Source organism: Ptychodera flava, chromosome 7 (genome assembly GCF_041260155.1).
Source record: "Ptychodera flava strain L36383 chromosome 7, AS_Pfla_20210202, whole genome shotgun sequence".
NCBI classification, from domain to species: Eukaryota; Metazoa; Hemichordata; class Enteropneusta; family Ptychoderidae; genus Ptychodera; species Ptychodera flava.
The window spans coordinates 32345870-32364482 of record NC_091934.1 but is presented as its reverse complement, the minus strand read 5'-3'; the positions used below and the strand labels follow the sequence as shown (position 1 = coordinate 32364482).

The 18613-nt window shown below is 38.3% G+C and overlaps 1 protein-coding gene across 1 annotated transcript; it reads right to left on the bottom strand.

Annotated features, from left to right (window-relative positions):
• Positions 1–8853: 8853 nt before the first annotated feature.
• LOC139137303 (uncharacterized protein SYNPCC7002_A0175-like) lies at positions 8854–15654 on the bottom strand. The gene is made up of 5 exons (XM_070705322.1): positions 15383–15654; positions 13161–13378; positions 12452–12640; positions 10654–10863; positions 8854–9997 (listed from the first exon to the last, which is right to left on the bottom strand). Exons 1-3 carry the CDS (start codon positions 15603–15605, stop codon positions 12524–12526), a joined length of 558 nt encoding a protein of 185 aa, XP_070561423.1. The 5' UTR covers positions 15606–15654; the 3' UTR covers positions 8854–9997; positions 10654–10863; positions 12452–12523.
• Between the last annotated feature and the right edge of the window lie 2959 nt (positions 15655–18613).

Genomic DNA, 18613 nt, shown 5'->3' with positions numbered 1-18613 from the left:
CTGAATTCCTTCACCCATCTCAATCATTTGTGACAGCCTAATCTTACACAATGGACTTCCGATCGTGCACATATCCGTGACAATCTCCAGTATTTGTGAATGTAGCCTAATCTACTTACACAATGGACATCAAATAGTGCAATATGTCCATGGCCAAGTTAATCGATAACTTTTTACGTTTGATGTCCTTCACTTCAACACGGCCTATATGAATGGCCAGAACTTCAAATTTCAAAGTTAATTAAAGCTGCAACCAGCGTTGGCATGGCCCAAGCGGTTGCCATGGTTGAAAGTGTTTACACTGATGATGCTATGTGCAACTTTTGAGCTTCCATTTGTACCATATGTAGAGAAATCTTAGAACCGATTGTTGACACATGTGAAAATTACCTTTAAAATCTCACGCATCTCAATTATAATTTAAAATGATTTGGAAAAGTATGCTTGATAAAGAAAGGCAAAACCAGCATTTTATGTAAAATTGGTTTCCGGTATACCATCATAGCTCACTCTGGAAATTTACCATGTGCCCTATCTGTTGACAAATCCTAGGACTAGTTGTTATAAGTAAAAATTACATGTCAAAGATCATTTTGCCCATTTCCCATTTAAATGATTTGGAAAAGTATGTTACATAGACAAACGGGAAATAGCATTTATTTCCCACTGATTGTGTGGTCACTTGTCAGCCATATAGACTGATGTGATGAAAGTATAGAAAGTCATTGCTTCAGTTTATGAAACAACATGATATTGTTTTGTCCACATGCATGTACACTACCTGCACAATGTGACTTTGGTAGCCTTGTAATGGCTTCATCGAAATTATATTAAAATATTTCAAAGTAGTGTTAATAATTTTATATAATCGAATATCTTGAGAGTTCAAATGATGCCTATATGCAGAACTGGGAAAGGCAGACGACAACTAACATCGGTCCTTAGTACAAGTCCAACAGTGGGGAATCAATATATACGTGAACTCACGAAACTCAAAGTCATGCTACCACGCATGCTCCAGCACGAGAACGTAAGCTTTACCATTAGCACCCGGGCATGCACAGAAACCCTCGCTGTTAGCCATGTTCGAGACAGTCGACAGTCTGGTCAATGCAACTAACCTGTCAACACGGCGATCAAAGCTACAAAATTTTGGCGACGTAAGGAAAATATATATACTGATGCACAATGCCTGGTATTTACAATGTTTACAGAGTGTTCCGACTATAAACGCTTTGAGTTTGTTCACGCAGCTTCAGTATGAGTTATAACGCCCTCTCTTCTAAACATTGCACTCGAAGCGTCGCTCACGTGTCCAAGGCAAGTGAAGTTTGGTTCAGAAAAACTTGCAAGAGAGCAATCGAGAACGGGATATTCCATAGTGTGATCTTGTTTAATCTTAAGATGCAATCGAAGACTGACGGAAATTTCAATGTGATGACCATTCTATAAGGATGATAATTGTGGAGCTATATAAGTTCAGAAAAGTATATAAATCTGTGTAGAGAACATACAACAGAGGTGCGTCAGCGTCAGTTTCTGAAGAAATCACATCTCTCACCATCTACTGACCGAACCACAGAAAAACGAAGAAATGTACAGCATGGACACAACACTAATCTTTTTGCTTTGTCTAGCCGCTGCCGTAGCAACAGATTGGGCAAACTGAGTATGTTCGAACAATAGTAACCGATGAACTTGGCGTTTAACTAGCTGGCAAAGGTAAATATATCTTTGGGACATCTTTCCCACTTTTCTTGCCTTTTCTCTTTTTATATGCTTCAGGGCTTGAGTATACATACGTTGTGTTGTGATTTGACAATAATCCCTCTTATTTTGACGCACTATTGATTTCTATTGAAGTTTTTTGACACAAACTATATGATTTTATTTTTCACCGACTGTATTTCCAGATGCTTTTGTTCCTTAAATGATACAGGCAAATCCAGCAACAAATGTCTTTTCAGCAAATGAACATAATTTCCCTGCCACCCAACACAAGGTGACGCGAATAGAATACTGTTAATACATGTTATTTTTGCTACGGTAGCGGCTAGACAAAGCGAAAAGGTGAGTGTTGTCTCCATTCTCGGTACATTTCTTCCTTTTTCTGTGGTTCGGTCAGTGGGATGGTGAGAGATGTTCGTTGAACGATTATTTTGTTCCTTATATACAATTTCAAAGCGTTTTAATAATCGTCATATTTACATAAAATCATTCGAGATTTCTTTATTGCTTTCGTGAAGGCTAAGGTTGTATTCACAAATACTGGTGGGGAGGGGCTTGGGGAATTGCGATGGAAATCTTATATTTTTCAGCACCCCAACTTAATAATCTTAAAAATTCCCCCATCTATATGATTAACATTTTCACACGTTTTGCAGATGTTCGACACTATCTTTTAAAAACGCACGCCTAAATTTTTGTTGCTTTTTGTATCAACTCCAATTTGTTGTGCTATACATCTCATCATATGTAGTACTCAGCTTGTCAACATGGTCTGCATATGTGTGATGTACTCTTTCATTGCTACAAGTTGCATGTCAGTCTAGCCATAAATTGAAATATCGTTATACGATAACATTGTTTCATATTCTGTAGCGCTCGTAGTTAAGGGGAATACGAGCTGAGGTACAAGTCTAGATCATGATGCTTTTAGTAACTGAAACTGAGGCACCAAGACGTTGGTTGTAAGCACTACTTTAGATCTTAATTAAAGATGGAAAAACGTGACGTTCCTAGTCTCGGATTCCTGTTGTACATTCTCTACAAATTTAAATACTGTTTTAACATACATAGCTGCAAAATTATCATCCTTATGCAGTGATAGTCACACTGTCCGTAGCCAGTAGTGTGGCAAAACCTGTATTTACCTAGTTAATTTATCAGCTGTGTCTTCTTCTACTCTCCATGTTGAACTGCCCAATATTAAGCTCGCCCAAAAAGCCCATGTTTGCTGTGCGTTCGCATCATTGACAAATGAATTTCATCCTGGACTCTAATCCAATTATCAAGAATATTGTTTACATGTACGGCTTTGTTGACAAGCTGAATATAATGTTTTTCAGAAGGTTGTAGGGAGACAGCAAGAAACTGTATTTGATCATAGCATAGAAATATTGAAAAAAAAATATTATCAAAGGTTCCAGCTTCTACCCCGTTACAAGGTCTACTTGTTGTTTTTCTTATGAAAATTCAATGGCATCCTTGCTCTTTCAGATTTGTTGGAAATACAAGTCATGAAATATGATAAACGTTTTTCTGATTTTTTTAATTTTTACCAAAAATCAGAACCCTTAGTTTACCTACCAAACTATACAATCCGACAAATATAAAAGAGGGAACCATATTATTTTTAGATCCTCGTTATACCCAGAGCAAAACCTTCGAGTCCATCCTCTACTAACCCTAAAATTTCCGACCCCCTGAATTCCTCCACCCCTCTCCAGAATTTTGGAATGCAGCCTTTCTAATCTTACACAATGGGCGTTCGATTTTGCATATGTCCATGACTAAGTTAATTGATAACTGTTGACGTTTGATGTCCTTCACTTCAACACGACCTATATGAATGGCCAGGACATGAAATATCTTGTCTGGTAACCCAACACGATAAACGTTTCGTTTTAAAAATTTGTAACTTGTCTCCACCTTGCATTGCAAGTTAAAAAACTTGGGCATTGTTACTGCACTGTCATAATCACCAAAATATATAATTGGACCAAAAATTAATATTTCAGGCTTTCGAGACATAGCGTCCTTAGGAACGATAAATCCCTGGCAATTCCACTCGATTTGAAAGTAATTTTGAATATGATTGTTGAAACATTTGATTCAGTTGAGACTAAATCATTATTTGTACATAACTGAATTTAGAAGTAAAGATTGATAAGAAAACTTGTATAGACCGATATTGCACATCTGCAATAAAAGACACTTAGGAGCAGAAGCAAATATAAATATACTTTATGTACATATGGGGATGATTAACAACGCTTTAGAATTGCAATAAACGCCGTATATGCTACTTTAACGGCACATCTCTCATCAAACTGAACGCGCTTTTGCTTTCTCTGCATCAGAACTTGAGTATGCACCGCGTCGTGTTTTGAAATACGATGGTTTCAATCGGGTTCGAACTCACAACGTACGGTACCCAATCACCTAGCGGAGAAGCCACAGACAAAACCGCTCGGCAAAATCCCAAATCTCAAAAAGATTGGTTCAATAACCCAGCTAAGACGTTACAATTCTGACTGCATCCTCTCCACACGCTGTAGAGTTCGTGAAGCACTCACGCTCGTACACACACTATCATACATCGCACACAAACTTTATCGAAGCGAAGCAATGAATACATCGCTTAAACTGGGCGGAAGACAGCCTCGGGGACAATTCTGTCCACCAGCAGAACTATCAACCCAGGGTAGAGAATACGATGGTTTCAATCGGGTTCGAACTCACAACGTACGGTACCCAATCTCCTAGCGGAGAAGCCATAGACAAAACCGCTCGGCCAAAATTATTGCCTTTTGTTTTGATGCACTGTTGACTTTTTGATATTGTTTGCCACAAACAACGTAGAGTTTTCTTTCCATCCCTTAAATTTGACAATGCTTTTGTTCCTTAAATCATACAAACAAATCTAGCGACAAACGTCTTCAAATGAATGTAATTTGCCGTTTAAAGTTTGACCTCTGCCTCCAAAACTGGCTGATTGAAATCGCTGATTGAAATCAAACATTGCTCTCTACCGAGACAAAAACTGTAGTGATGCGTTCTGCTGAGAATTTTTACGAGATCTTAACCTAATGAAGGTGTATATGTACATATTTTGTGTGAAAAACACTGAGTGGTTTGGCCCTGGTGTATTTCTTGACAATTAATTATTCTGCCGGGGAACGAGAGATGAAATTTGTAACTGCATTTACCACTAAATTGTATCAACGATATTGTGGTGCATGTGAATTGTGTCCTGAGCCGTCATGCTTTGGATACAGTGCATTTCTTTGGCCATTCACTTACACAAGTCGAAAGATCAGAACTACGCAGTACCCGTATTTTATGTCGCACTATTTTTTACATCTTTACATCTTAAAATATGTCTGTGTTAGCTTTTCAACACTGTCTGCTGTATAACATTCTCAAAGTTGTTTTTGGCCAAAGTCGACCAAATTTCTGTCAATTCTGACTGTAAAATTCAATTTCATGTAATTCAGGCATGTTCGCTACAGTGGTCCATGCATTGAAGTACTTGCGCACAACAAAAAGATCTCTGACCCATTAGTCGAGTGACTTCTCAAATTAACTGCCGTGCAATCAGTATCCATCTTTTGACAATGACTAGACAGTTTTGGGTCACAAGGCGTCACAGCAGCCTAGAAGGTGGGCAGACGCCTCTATCGGGATCACATGTCAGGGACCCCAAGTTCCCAAGACCCTCGACAGTAACTCTCAATCTTCCAACGCGACTCGTCAATTTGGTAAGGAAATTAAATCATGATCGTAAGCACGGAAGAAGATTAGGAAATTCAAAGTACAAACTTGACATTTTCTCTACTCTTCAGTAAAGCGTGACAAATAATAGAGAAATAGAGCGACTTGTGTAGTTGCATGAAATAGACACATATACGAACAGAGACGCGTATATGAAGATGCATCTGTACTTGCAAGTTGTACCCGCAGATAAGCCGCTGACTTCTGTGAGAAGCCCGGTAGACAAACGACTACTTCAAGACATTGTGATCATCATCGAAGATGAAACTGAACCAATCCCCAATGGCAGACAATGAACTGTAATACTAGCGAGAGGACGTTTGGATACAGAAACTAGAGCAGCGGCTCAATACACTTCCAAGACAACACGGTGTGTTTATTATACATGGATGTTACATGCTGCAATGTCTTGTCTCGTCATCCTCCGGTATTCATTCAGGTGCAGCTAACGAACAATGCACTTTTAAAGGGGTCTTTACTATGACAAGATATATTTTGCATGACAAGTAATGTGAATTGACTAATTTTCAGGCATGAGGGTAATTAATTACCTGTTCATAATTTGCTCTCCCGCTGAAAATTTTTCGACTTACCCTCCCGCACTCAAACTTCATTTTACCCACTCCCCACTTATTTTTGCCTTTTTCCCCTCCCCACTGTCAATTTTTGAGACTCCCCTGCCCTGTGGCGAAAAAACTTGCCGATTTCCCCTGCCCTGGAAAAATTCCCCTCAATATTTGTCATTCCATACCCCCTGCAGACATGAAGCTACCCTTCCCTGAGATGAAAAAACATGTCGATTTTCCCCTGCCCTGTGAAAACATTTCCCCTGAAAATTAACATTCCCATGCAGACACATACTGCAGTGGTCTTCTACTGAAAACACCATGGCTCAACTTACCCTGTCCCCGTTTTTAAAGTAGCTTCCCTTCTCTCCTCGTTTTTCGCCAAGCCCTGTCCCCGGGACAATCAACCGATATCTGCCGTTCCCGACAAAAAACCTAAAATGTGCTCCCCTGCCATCTAAAAATATTCCCCCTGCCCAAGCAAAACTTTCCCCTGCCCTCAAAAGTTGCTCCCGGAATAGCTTTTTTCAATGAATAGCTCCGTTGGCTGCACCTGTTCATTATTATACCTCTTGCGCACAGTTGTTATGCGTTAAACATTTAATATTGGGGTTTGGGATTTGAGAGCCTGAGAGTGATTGGAACTTGTGCAATATTTAAAATATTCTCTGACATGACTGTTCAGCTGTTAGAAAGGTCGTCAGGTCGTGCGCAAACACAGCATATTTGCATTCACCGACTCCTGTGTTGATACCCTTAGCCTTGGCATCGTTATTCAAGTTAATTAAGAAGATTTCTAATGCGAGAATGAACAAAGAGGGTGATAATGGGTCTCCTTGTCTAACCCCCTTTCTATGTTAAAATAGCCGGTGCTGAAGCCATCGTTCATCACGCAACTGCTCAAGTCTGTGTAAAATGTATTTAACCATTGTTTAAAGGTTGGGCCAAAGCCATAGGTATTTAAACATTCCACAATATAATCCCATTCTAAACTGTCAAAAGCTTTCTCAAAGTCTATGGCAGGCAGTATTCCCGGGAGTTCAATTTCGTCTGTATGCCAGAGAATTTCCTCTATCAGCCTGATGTAGTCACTTATATCTCTGACTTTTACAAAAGCACTCTGCTGACAGTTGGTTAGGCTAGGTAAAACATTTGTGAGTCTGTTGGCGACCTATTTTGCAGCTTCTTTAGCGTTGGCGTTGATGAGAGAGATCGGTCGCCAATTTTAGATGTACTTGGTGTCTCTCCCTTTCTTTTTTATTTGTGTGATCACACTTTGTCGCTGGGAGTCGGAGAGGCTCCCATTTTCAAACCCGTTATTTTGGGACTCAACTACTGTCGGCCCTGTTGTCGGCCAGAATGTTGTGTACAATTATGCTGGCAATCCATCATTGGTAGTGGTCTTATTTTTTGGCATCATAGTAACGGCGCAGTAAACTTCGTTGTGAGTTCTTGGTGATTCGAAGTTTTTCATTAGCTGAAACCTAAGTTTTGGGATGTTGTCATATTTTTCAGGAAGTGGTGGTCAGTAATATCCCTTTCTGGGTTAGTTCTGGAAGAGTAGAGAGTGCTATAAAAATCTTCAGCACAGAAAGAATGCCTTTCTGCGATGTTTTCAGTTAATTGTTTGCGCCTATGATTCTTTTGATATTCCCTCTTCTACCCTTCCTCTTCTCCAGCCCTAGAAAATAATTATTGTATTTCTCTCCTTTTTCATGCCATCTGAATCTTGAACGAATAATTGAACCCTCAGTTAAGTAATCATTTTAACTTCTCGAGTTCTGCTTTTGCATTTTGGAGTCTGAGGATGTCTTCCTCTAACGCATTTGACCTGAGGGAGGCATCCAGATCAAAGACTGCTCCCTCAAGTTCATTGATTCGATTCTTTAAGAGTTTTGCTATTTGTTTTGAGTATCAGATTGTAAATTTTTTAATCAAATATTTCAGGAGGTCCCATTTGAGGCGTTTGTCCTCTATTTCGTCTATTGCATTGGCCTAAGCTAAGAAAATGTGAGCTTACTTTCGGCGTTGATCAGGCGCTATACTATATTAACCTATTATTTGGTTGGAGGGAGAAAAGATGTTTGACACCTATAATTCAATGCAATGACGGACCTTGGAAAAGCATTAGTAGCGAAAAGGAAGATATTGTTCGATCAAGTGACGAGTCAATCCCCTCCTTGTCACGATTTTGGTTCGATCAGATTGACTGTTTCAAGTGTCCATCATTTACGTCCCGGGGTCCCCTTTTAGCGCATGCCCGAAATCACAGCAAATGCAACTTTGGATCGAGTTTGGATTTTGCATTTCAACATCATGTCATATGGCCATACGGACATGTATACATTCAAAGTCGATTTGCCAAAAGGCGGTTGGAAAGTTGAAAAAGGAAAATAGGAATTTAGAAATGGATAGAATTTTGATATATTCTAGGAACCTCGGTAAGCAAATTTTGATTGGCCGCAAAGTACCATCCTGGAAGGGCTTTTGCCAATCTATCACAATTGTACTTTTAAACCCATTCACTTCGAAAAGGACCAAACAGCACTTCATCAACACGACAAAAACATTAAAAAATTTATTGTGGGCTTATTTCTGTTTTCAATTCGAATGACTAAATGGAATATTGACAGGCCGTGATGTACAATGGATTGGCGCCAAATCAAGAAGTTCGAGAGCATTATGCTCGTTCAAGACGCATCAAATCAGCGACGGAAATACGTCTTTTTGCTGTACGTATTCAATGTGTATTCGTTAGCGAAGTATAAACATACAAAAGTTCAAACAATCCTTTAATGTTGTTCCATAGAATAACTTTATTCAGTACTACATTATTTTACATAGTGTCATATTCCTTGATTAGGTTAATAGGTAGTAACCGTAATGACATTTACAGAATTGGAATTTTTATAAATCTCTCTCAATCGGTGATTGCTAAGACTTGTCAACCAATTAAGGATTGGACCATCAGATGTTTGGAAGGTAGTCAGGATGCTGGCGTACAGAATGTATCTTTTCGCGTCCGCAATTCGATAAAATACTTTTTTTTCAAAATCTACACATTTTTGTGGCCAAACTTCATGTGAATATTTTCAAATATTTAGCATGTATAATTTACACCCCCTCTTTTGATCAAACACCCGAAGATCTAATGTTCATCCTATTATCATCACAACATTTAAATACAGAGTTCGAGACGAAGAACCTATTCGACAGATACGGCAAGAAATTGTTACCCCAATTAGGTGCATTGGTGGTTAATATCAGTGTGCGGAGGTGTTTTCTTTGTTTATTTCATGCTAAGCTGTTTGAGCATACCTAAAACCATTTCAGAATTTCTCTTCGGATAAAAAATATTTTGTCAACACGACATTTCACCTCAATAGATACGACTGTTTTGTTTATCCGAAGTTAAATCAACAGTTGGAAACAGCGGGGCATTCGTAGAGTTAAATGTTTTTTCGGTTACTTTCATTTCACAAAAAGAGTATCTGCCAATTTCTTTTTCACTCCGAATGCAAACAAATGCAATCCGTAAAGATTGAATATGCCACCCATAAACAAGAGCTTGGAGCAACTGGTGGAATTTCAGACTTCAAATAATTATAATTCTGCCAACGTAGCGACTAATCTTCGTCGCAATGATGTGATCAGAGAGATGTGCCGTATTGATGTTGTGTTATATTTCACCTTTGGTTCACCAATGGTGTTCGAGAATTATTGTCATAAGAGTTCAAAAACCCGAATGTACAGGCTGTTGTGAAATTAAAATCATGACAAAATACTTTTTACGAGAACAACTTAAAAGTTTAAATCATTTAGAAATTGGTAAGGGTCAGGCTGATAAGGTCTCAGGACACTTTCAATCAAGTATACAACTCCATTCGATGTGGCAGTTTGGTCCTGTAGTGGTGTACCTTGCACTTCTACGACATCTGATGATAAAGTAACAGGGAAAAATTAAAAATACACCAACCGTTGAATGCCCTGGGTAACAAGATATGCAATAAATAGTTCCATTGGCCCTTTGTATACTAAGTGACTTATTCAGAACCTATGACGAAGAAATCTTGCAGAAAACACATTGATACTTAAACCCACTCATATATTTAATTTCGTTCACTTAGTTTTTGTGGATTCATTTCACATTAAAGTTTGATTAAAAAAGAAAATAAAGTAACAGAACGTTTTACTGGTATATATGGCTGACGTTTTGGTTTGTGTACCCGTGCTGCAATACATTTGTATTCTTTACTCTAATAATCGAATTTTAACTATGATAACTCACAATCAAACACGAGCGAAACACAAATATCTGAGCGCATGTTAATTCCTTCTAACTATCCCGTTTTCAAGTTATGTCCATTATATCGATGCGTTTTAATATCGGAAATGCATGACTTGGGAACAACATCATTAAACAATTCATGGAGCATTCTTCTCGTTGCAGGTGACTGAATGAAAGACAGCATCCAAACAGACATAGAACCAACACAGGGTGGCGGGTTGGGTAAATGCTTTTCTGGATAAGACATGAGTTTAAGTGTTGAATTAAAAGCATTTGTCATAAGGTATGGCATTTAAATCTTACCTGAGGCAGTGTGAAACTGTAAATGCTGTCCAGATTGCGTAAGCAGAGAACCCTCCGGGATACCTGGCAGAAAGTAGGTTCCGTTCACTATATGGAATTTCAAGACGTCCTCGAGTAATGATGGATTCTTCAACAAACTATCAAGAACACCGGGAGGGAGTTGCTCAAAAGCCGCATTAGATGGTGCAAAGACAGTGAACGGGCCTGGTCCTGTTGTAATAGAAAGGGAAACAGGTGCCTCGTTTCATGGTATCAACACTACAACATTTATACTGAAATACGTTTCATTATTTCCATATAATTATTAAGCTTAAAGAAAGCCAGCTTTATCCATCGTTAGCACCAAGTACTCTAGAGTGCAAATACTGGTGTCAGAGTACATATTCCTATGTGTGCGAGTGCGTAAAAGGTTATGTGGCATTTAGTAAGTAACATCGTGTCTGTTTGTCACAACATTTCATAATAAGATAGATTTGTAGATCATCCCATTTTTAATGGAATAATTTTTAATGTAAATCAATGATTTTTAATAGTTTAGCAAAGTGTTCTTGGCAATGGTAAGCTGGTTGATCTTTTTCCGTGTTAAGTCGATAAATGAACGGACAGACGGAAAAAGCATGGTATGAGTATAAGAAATTGCATCTTTAAGAGGTTAAAAGTTCACTGAGTCTGAAAAAATATAATCAGTTTTCACTGGTTTTTGTCTCTTAGAAGTGAACTCGGTAATTTCTATTGTTATTTGGCATCGTAGAATATTCATGTACAGTATTTGATTTTTACATCTTGTCGGAATACAGTTAATACATGAATAATACATTGGTCTTTTAATCGAAGGGACGCCCATGGCGTATGTGTTCTTTGAATAGACGTGTGAGTATACTGTCACCTGTAATCTCAATATGCCCATATATGGTCAAAGGGGCGTTCCTTGGTATTCAAAATGCCTATGTGAGGGCGCTGTTTTTAAAAATGGCCACCCGCTTAAAATCTGTGATTGGTTAGATTTTCATCTTCCCATGGTAACTGTGGCAACATTGGAACAGGTGACAGTATGCCTTTACTAAAATGCAGTCGGAAACATTAGAATGCACTTCGGGGACGGATATTAGGAGTCTAAAACCTATATCACATTTGTTGGTCTACGCTAGTTAGGACCAAATTGAAGTTCTTGGAGTAAGTAGAATTTTTACCGACTTATTTCTCTGAAAATCAAAAGGTTAATCCATTTCCAATCAATGGAGTTAACACATGGATGGACTTCAAATGACAGTACATGTAAGGCAATAGTTTTCTTTAGTACGAAACTTGTCCGGTGACCCCAATATTTTTTCATGATTTTGAAAGGGAATACAATACTTTAAATTTTCGTTGAGAAAAGTTTGAGCAAAGTCTACCGATTTCGAGGTACATACTACATTAAGGTAGTTCGCGCCCCGAAAGTTAGAGACCTAAACTTAAGCTCAAACTTTCCTTAATAAAACCTCCAATCATTCTCTTATCAAATGAAGAACAAAAATCAGGAGTCAGCGCGCAAAGTTTGGTCCCGAAATTCAATTTACCTAACATTTGCATATATTTGAAATTCAAAATGGCCGCCACCCCTGTGTAAACTCTATGGGAAAACCAAAATTTTTAATTTTGAAAAAGTGTGACGGTGAAAACTTTTCTAACTGCAAGAGCTCTAGAATGAGTCCCAACAAGTGGTAGACCAGAAAGAATTTTAAAACAGAGAGTCCGAACAGCCGTCAGCGAGGCATATTCTACCACACTGTATGATAGAACCTAGGGTGTTAAATACCTTTTAGAGCAGACTGCATGCCCGCAGTCTTCAGAGCAGTCCGTAGAGTTGAAAACTGTGAACGATTGTCCACTACCATCCAGTACTGTGATTGACCGATGAATGGAGTATGCCGTCAATCAAGTGGACAACACCGTTGGAGGCCAAGTGATCTGCACTACTTACAACAACTCCATCTATCGTCACAACCTGAATCATAAATGTCAAATATTATACGTTCAATGCATATTCTATCACTATGCTGATGTGGACAATGGCCACTACATGAAAGGTCACTACTAACTTTGAATGGTTATCACTGGTAATCTCACTACAATCCAACCTGTGTATAGTTATCACACTGTACGGACCGAGAAAAAGTTACAACTATATGGAGATGGATTTTGTACAGAGGATGGATTTGGTATTTCTTTTGTTGAAAGTGGTGGACTGGGTGATGATAACGGATAATACTAGTATAAAATTCAATGCCATAAATATGTTGGAAATTCTGATTTATGCTATTACTTTTGACTGAAAATCGTGCAGGGAAGACATAAATTTGGTCAAAATAGACTTATTTCTCGATCCAAGTCTGAACACTCTGTCAAAGATCATTCAGAGTCAGATATGATGACTATCATACACAGGGTTTGTACCAAACTGGAGGAATTACATGAGACCACAGTATATTTTCGATCGGATTCGTGAATGCTTTACTACAACTTACCGTACTTCCCGTCTGGTATATGTTAGCTCTGAGCGGATTTCCCTTCAAAGGTTTCAACAAATCGTCGTTGCCGAGGGAGGATGACATGACGATACCGGGAAGAGTGTGATGGTCTACAAAGTCCTTCATTGCAGGGATATTCAGACGATAATAATGGCATAGCCAGGGATCCTGGGTAACGTATTCTCTGTTGATGGGCGCGAACAAAGTGAAAGGCCCTGAAAAGGACAAAGTACATTATGCAATCGTTAACGTACATGATAAAGCCAACCAAGTCTAGGCGGCAATTGTGGACCGACAGTAGCAGAAAATGAAGGTTTTGGCAAATACCAACATCTTCCAGGATAACCGCCGATAACCAGCACATGAGCAACATGCCTCTCAATGTCTAGATGAGAGTATCCTTAACGGCTAAAGCGACGAAATGGCTTTGCTCGGGAACTTTCGGTCGGGTAACTGATTGGCCAATGCTGACGTTATGTAACCATGTAGTACTATTATCTATTCTAGGCATGCGTTCTACTGTGTGAGTGCGGTTCATGATGTTAAACCATGTATTGGTGGAATTGTGAGAATTGGTTGTTGACCTTCCAACTTACTAGTAATTATTGTATGACCATGGGGATTCGTAAATGGCCAGAAAAAGGATCTATAATCAAACAACATCACCGTGGTTCTCATTTTGTGCAATCACTTGAGCGTGACACAAGTTGACTCCCATATAAAACTTCATTGATGTAAATAAGGAGCACAGCGGGAGAGCTCCATAAAATCCAGCTTTATATTGCTTCCGTTGTCAACACTCGAGAGAGCTTATTTTAGAAAGGTTACACGCTTTGCACATATATTATGATGATTTTGTTTGAAACGTTGAACGAGAAGCTAACCTTTGTTCAGTGAAAATGCTTTCAGTCAAATGGATATACAGGGGGCTGACCGTGCCTACACTCCGTAGTCGGCTATAGTTATGACAAACTATGCCGAGTAGCAGAAAGTGCTCATTGCTAATTGTGTTTTCAAGTTTTGAAGCTTCTGCCATGTTTCAAGATCCACTAGTTTTTTGCTTTATATTTGAAAACAGTGGCATTCATGCTATTTTAGATTTGTTCGAAATAAAGTCATGAAATACGAAAAATCTGTTTTTTACTACAATTAGAACACTTGCATGAAATAAAAATCGTATTAATTTTTTATTATTATCTTCAAAACTATGCAATCTGATAACATAAATAAAAGGGAACCAAAGTATTTTCAGAGGTAACTTATAAGCTTCAACTCCCCCTCTACTACCCCAAGAATGTTCCACCCCCCTGAATTCCTTCACCCATCTCAAGGATTTGTGACAGCCTAATCGTACACAATGGACTTCCGATCGTGCATATGGCCATGACTAAGTTAATTGATAACTATGTATGTTTTTTACTACAATTAGAACTCAAACTGTGCTCAAAATCATGTATTAATTTAGACCCTGCAATATACCATACCAAGAAGTTACTGTGGTTTATGATGATGGGAATTGATTACCCGCTTCAGGCTAACAGCACGAAAACCTTATATAAGCAGATATTGCTTTTCACAGTCGCCTATTGTTGATTGCTGGACACGGACGTGTTTGGATAAAGTTTTCTATCTAAAATAATTCAGATTGGTATGTAGGCATACAAAGGGGTGGGGGTTGGTGTTACGTAGGCACCACAAATTTCTTAATGGACCGCAAGAACAACAAAATGAAAATGTTATACAACAGAAGGTTTAGAAATTCACACAATGTGTCCATAATCGCTCTCACAAAATTTAGATAACTTACAAATATTCGGCGGAACGAAGAACTACAACTGTTTCTTCCTCTTCTTAAGATTTTTCAGAACAAAAGTGGAACATTTAAAAGAAGGGGTTCCCTCAAATGATTTCAAACAGTCAGCTTTTAGAGGAAGTGGTCAAACTTTAAACGGCAAATTATATTCATTTTCTGAAAAGACATTCGTTGAAGAATTTGTTTGCGTGATTTTAGGAAAAAAGCATTTCGAAATAAAGTTGATGGAAAATAAAATGTATAGGGTTTGTGTCGAAAACGTCTATATACGTGAATAGTGCATCAGCATGAAAAGAAATCATTGTCAAAACGCAACACAGCGTATACTCATACTGAAGTCCTGAAGCACAGAAAAAAGAGAAAAGGCGCGAAAGTGGAAAAGATGTCAAAAAAGATATATATTTACCTTTGCCAGTCAGTGGAGTGTCAAGTCCATCGATTACTATTGTTCGAACATACTCAGATGCCCCAAGCATGTTTGCAACTTCTAACACGTTCAAGTCGGAAGTAAAGAGATTTTCGTTCGGCGTATCATCTATTGCCATGGCGCTGCCCAGTTTTTCTTTCAGCATATCATCTGTAGCCAGGACTGCGCCTAGACAAAGGAATAAAATGACCGTTGTCTCCATCTTCGTTTTTCTGTAGTTCGGTCAGCGGGATGATGAGGGATGTTCTGTTGAATGATTATTTTGTGCCTTATATACAATTTCAAGGTGTTTTAATCATTGTCATATCTTTATAAAATCATTCGAGATTTCATTTGTCCTTTAGTGAAGGCTAAGGGTGCATTCATAAATAGTGGTGAGGAGGACGAGAGGAATTGCAATGGCCTTATTTTTCAGATCCCCTTAACACCCCGTAGAAAGGCTTCAAATCTCCTTCCACTTCCCACAGAATTTTTAAATCTCCCTAATTCCTTCACCCCTCAGTATTTATGAATGCAGCCTAATTTTACACAATGGACACCCGATTTTGCAAACGTCTATGACTATCTCCAGTATTTGTGAATGAAGCCTAATCTTACACAATAGACATTCCATTTTGCATATGTCCGTGGCTAAGTTAATTGATAACTTTCAAGTTTGATATTCTTTACTTCAGCACGACCTATAAGAATGGCGAGAACTTCAACTTCAAATTTCCATCTTTAATATATATTTGCTGTCGTGGTTTGGTAACGCAACATAGTAAACTTTTAGTTTCATTTGGCAAAGTGAGATTTCATCAACTAAATCAGAATCAGAGCTGTCTTTGTCACTGTCACTGCCAGTATGCAGCTATAGTGACACTGCCCATAGGCCTGAGTATGACAAAAACATGTATTTACTTAGATAATTTTATCCGATACGTTATTGTTCTACTCCTCATAACATGTTGAACTGTCCCGTATTCAGCTTACCAACACAGCCTGTGTATGTCGTGCGTTCGCATCAATTTTAGTCTTGACTCTAATTTAATTATCAAAAAAGTGTTTACATAAACATTTTTTTTTGAAAAGGTGGATAAAGTGTTTTTCTGTATGTTGTAGGGAGAGAGCAAGAAACTATGTTTAATCATTGCATAGAAATACTGAAAACGTTTTCAAGTTTTGAAACTTCTGCCATGTTTCAAGATCTACTAGTTGTTTTGCGTATGGAAATTCAGTGGCATTCATGCAATTCAAGATTTGTTCGAAATAAAGTCATCAAATACTATAAATTTGTTTTTTACTCAAATTAGAACACTTGCATAAAATGAATATCGTATTAATTTTTTATAATCACCTTCCAAACTATGCAATCTGATAACATAAATATAAGGGAACCTAATTATCTTCAGACCTAACTTATAAGCTTCAAATCCCCCTCTACTACCCCAAGAATGTTCAAATCCCCCTGAATTCCTTCACCCATCTCAAGGATTTGTGACAGCCTAATCTTACACAATGGACTTCCGATCGTGCACATATCCGTGACAATCTCCAGTATTTGTGAATGTAGCCTAATCTTACACAATGGACATCAAAGAGTGCAATATGTCCATGGCCAAGTTAATTGATAACTTTTTACGTTTGATGTCCTTCACTTCAACACGGCCTATATGAATGGCCAGAACTTCAAATTTCAAAGTTAATTAAAGCTGCAAGCAGCGTTGGCGGGGCCCAAGCGGTTGCCATGGTTGAAAGTATTTACACTGATGATACTATGTGCAACTTTTGAGCTTCCATTTGTATCATATGTAGAGAAATCTTAGAACCGATTGTTGACACATGTGAAAATTACCTTTAAAATCTCACGCATCTCAATTCTAATTTAAAATGATTTGGAAAAGTATGCTTGATAAAGAAAGGCGAAACCAGCATTTTATGTAACATTGGTTTCCGGTATACCATCATAGCTCACTCTGGAAATTTACCATGTGTCCTATCTGTTGACAAATCCTAGGACTAGTTGTTAAAACTAAAAATTATCTGTCAAAGATCATTTTGCCCATTTCCCATTTAAATGATTTGGAAAAGTATGTTACATAGACAAACGGGAAATAGCATTTATTTCCCACTGATTGTGTGGTCACTTGTCAGCCATACAGACTGATGTGATGAAAAGTATAGAAAGTCATTGCTTCAGTTTATGAAACAACATGATATTGTTTTGTCCACATGCATGTACACTACCTGCACAATGTGACTTTGATAGTCTTGTAACGGCTTCCTCGAAATTATATTAAAATATTTCAAAGTAGTGTTAATAATTTTATATAATCGAATATCTTGAGAGTTCAAAGTGATGCCTATATGCAGAACTGGGAAAGGCAGACGACAACTAACATCGGTCCTTAGTACAAGTCCAACAGTGGGGAATCAATATATACGTGAACTCACGAAACTCAAAGTCATGCTACCACGCATGCTCCAGCACGAGAACGTAAGCTTTACCATTAGCACCCGGGCATGCACAGAAACCCTCGCTGTTAGCCATGTTCGAGACAGTCGACAGTCTGGTCAATGCAACTAACCTGTCAACACGGCGATCAAAGCTACAAAAGTTTGGCGACATAAGGAAAATATATATACTGATGCACAATGCCTGGTATTTATAATGTTTACAGATTGTTCCGACTATAAACCCTTTGAGTTTGTTCACGCAGCTTCAGCATGAGTTATAACGTCCTCTCTTCTAAACATTGCACTCGAAGCGTCGCTCACGTGTCCAAGGCAAGTGAAGTTTGGTTCAGAAAAACTTGCAAGAGAGCAATCGAGAACGGGATATTCCATAGTGTGATCTTGTTTAATCTTAAGATGCAATCGAAAACTGACGGAAATTTCAATGTGATGACCATTCTATAAGGATGATAATTGTGGAGCTATATAAGTTCAGAAAAGTATATAAATCTGTGTAGAGAACATACAACAGAGGTGCGTCAGCGTCAGTTTCTGAAGAAATCACATCTCTCACCATCTACTGACCGAACCACAGAAAAACGAAGAAATGTACAGCATGGACACAACACTAATCTTTTTGCTTTGTCTAGCCGCTGCCGTAGCAACAGATTGGGCCAACTGAGTATGTTCGAACAAAAGTAACCTATGCACTTGGCGTTCAACTAGCTGGCAAAGGTAAATATATCTTTGGGACATCTTTCCCACTTTTCTTGCCTT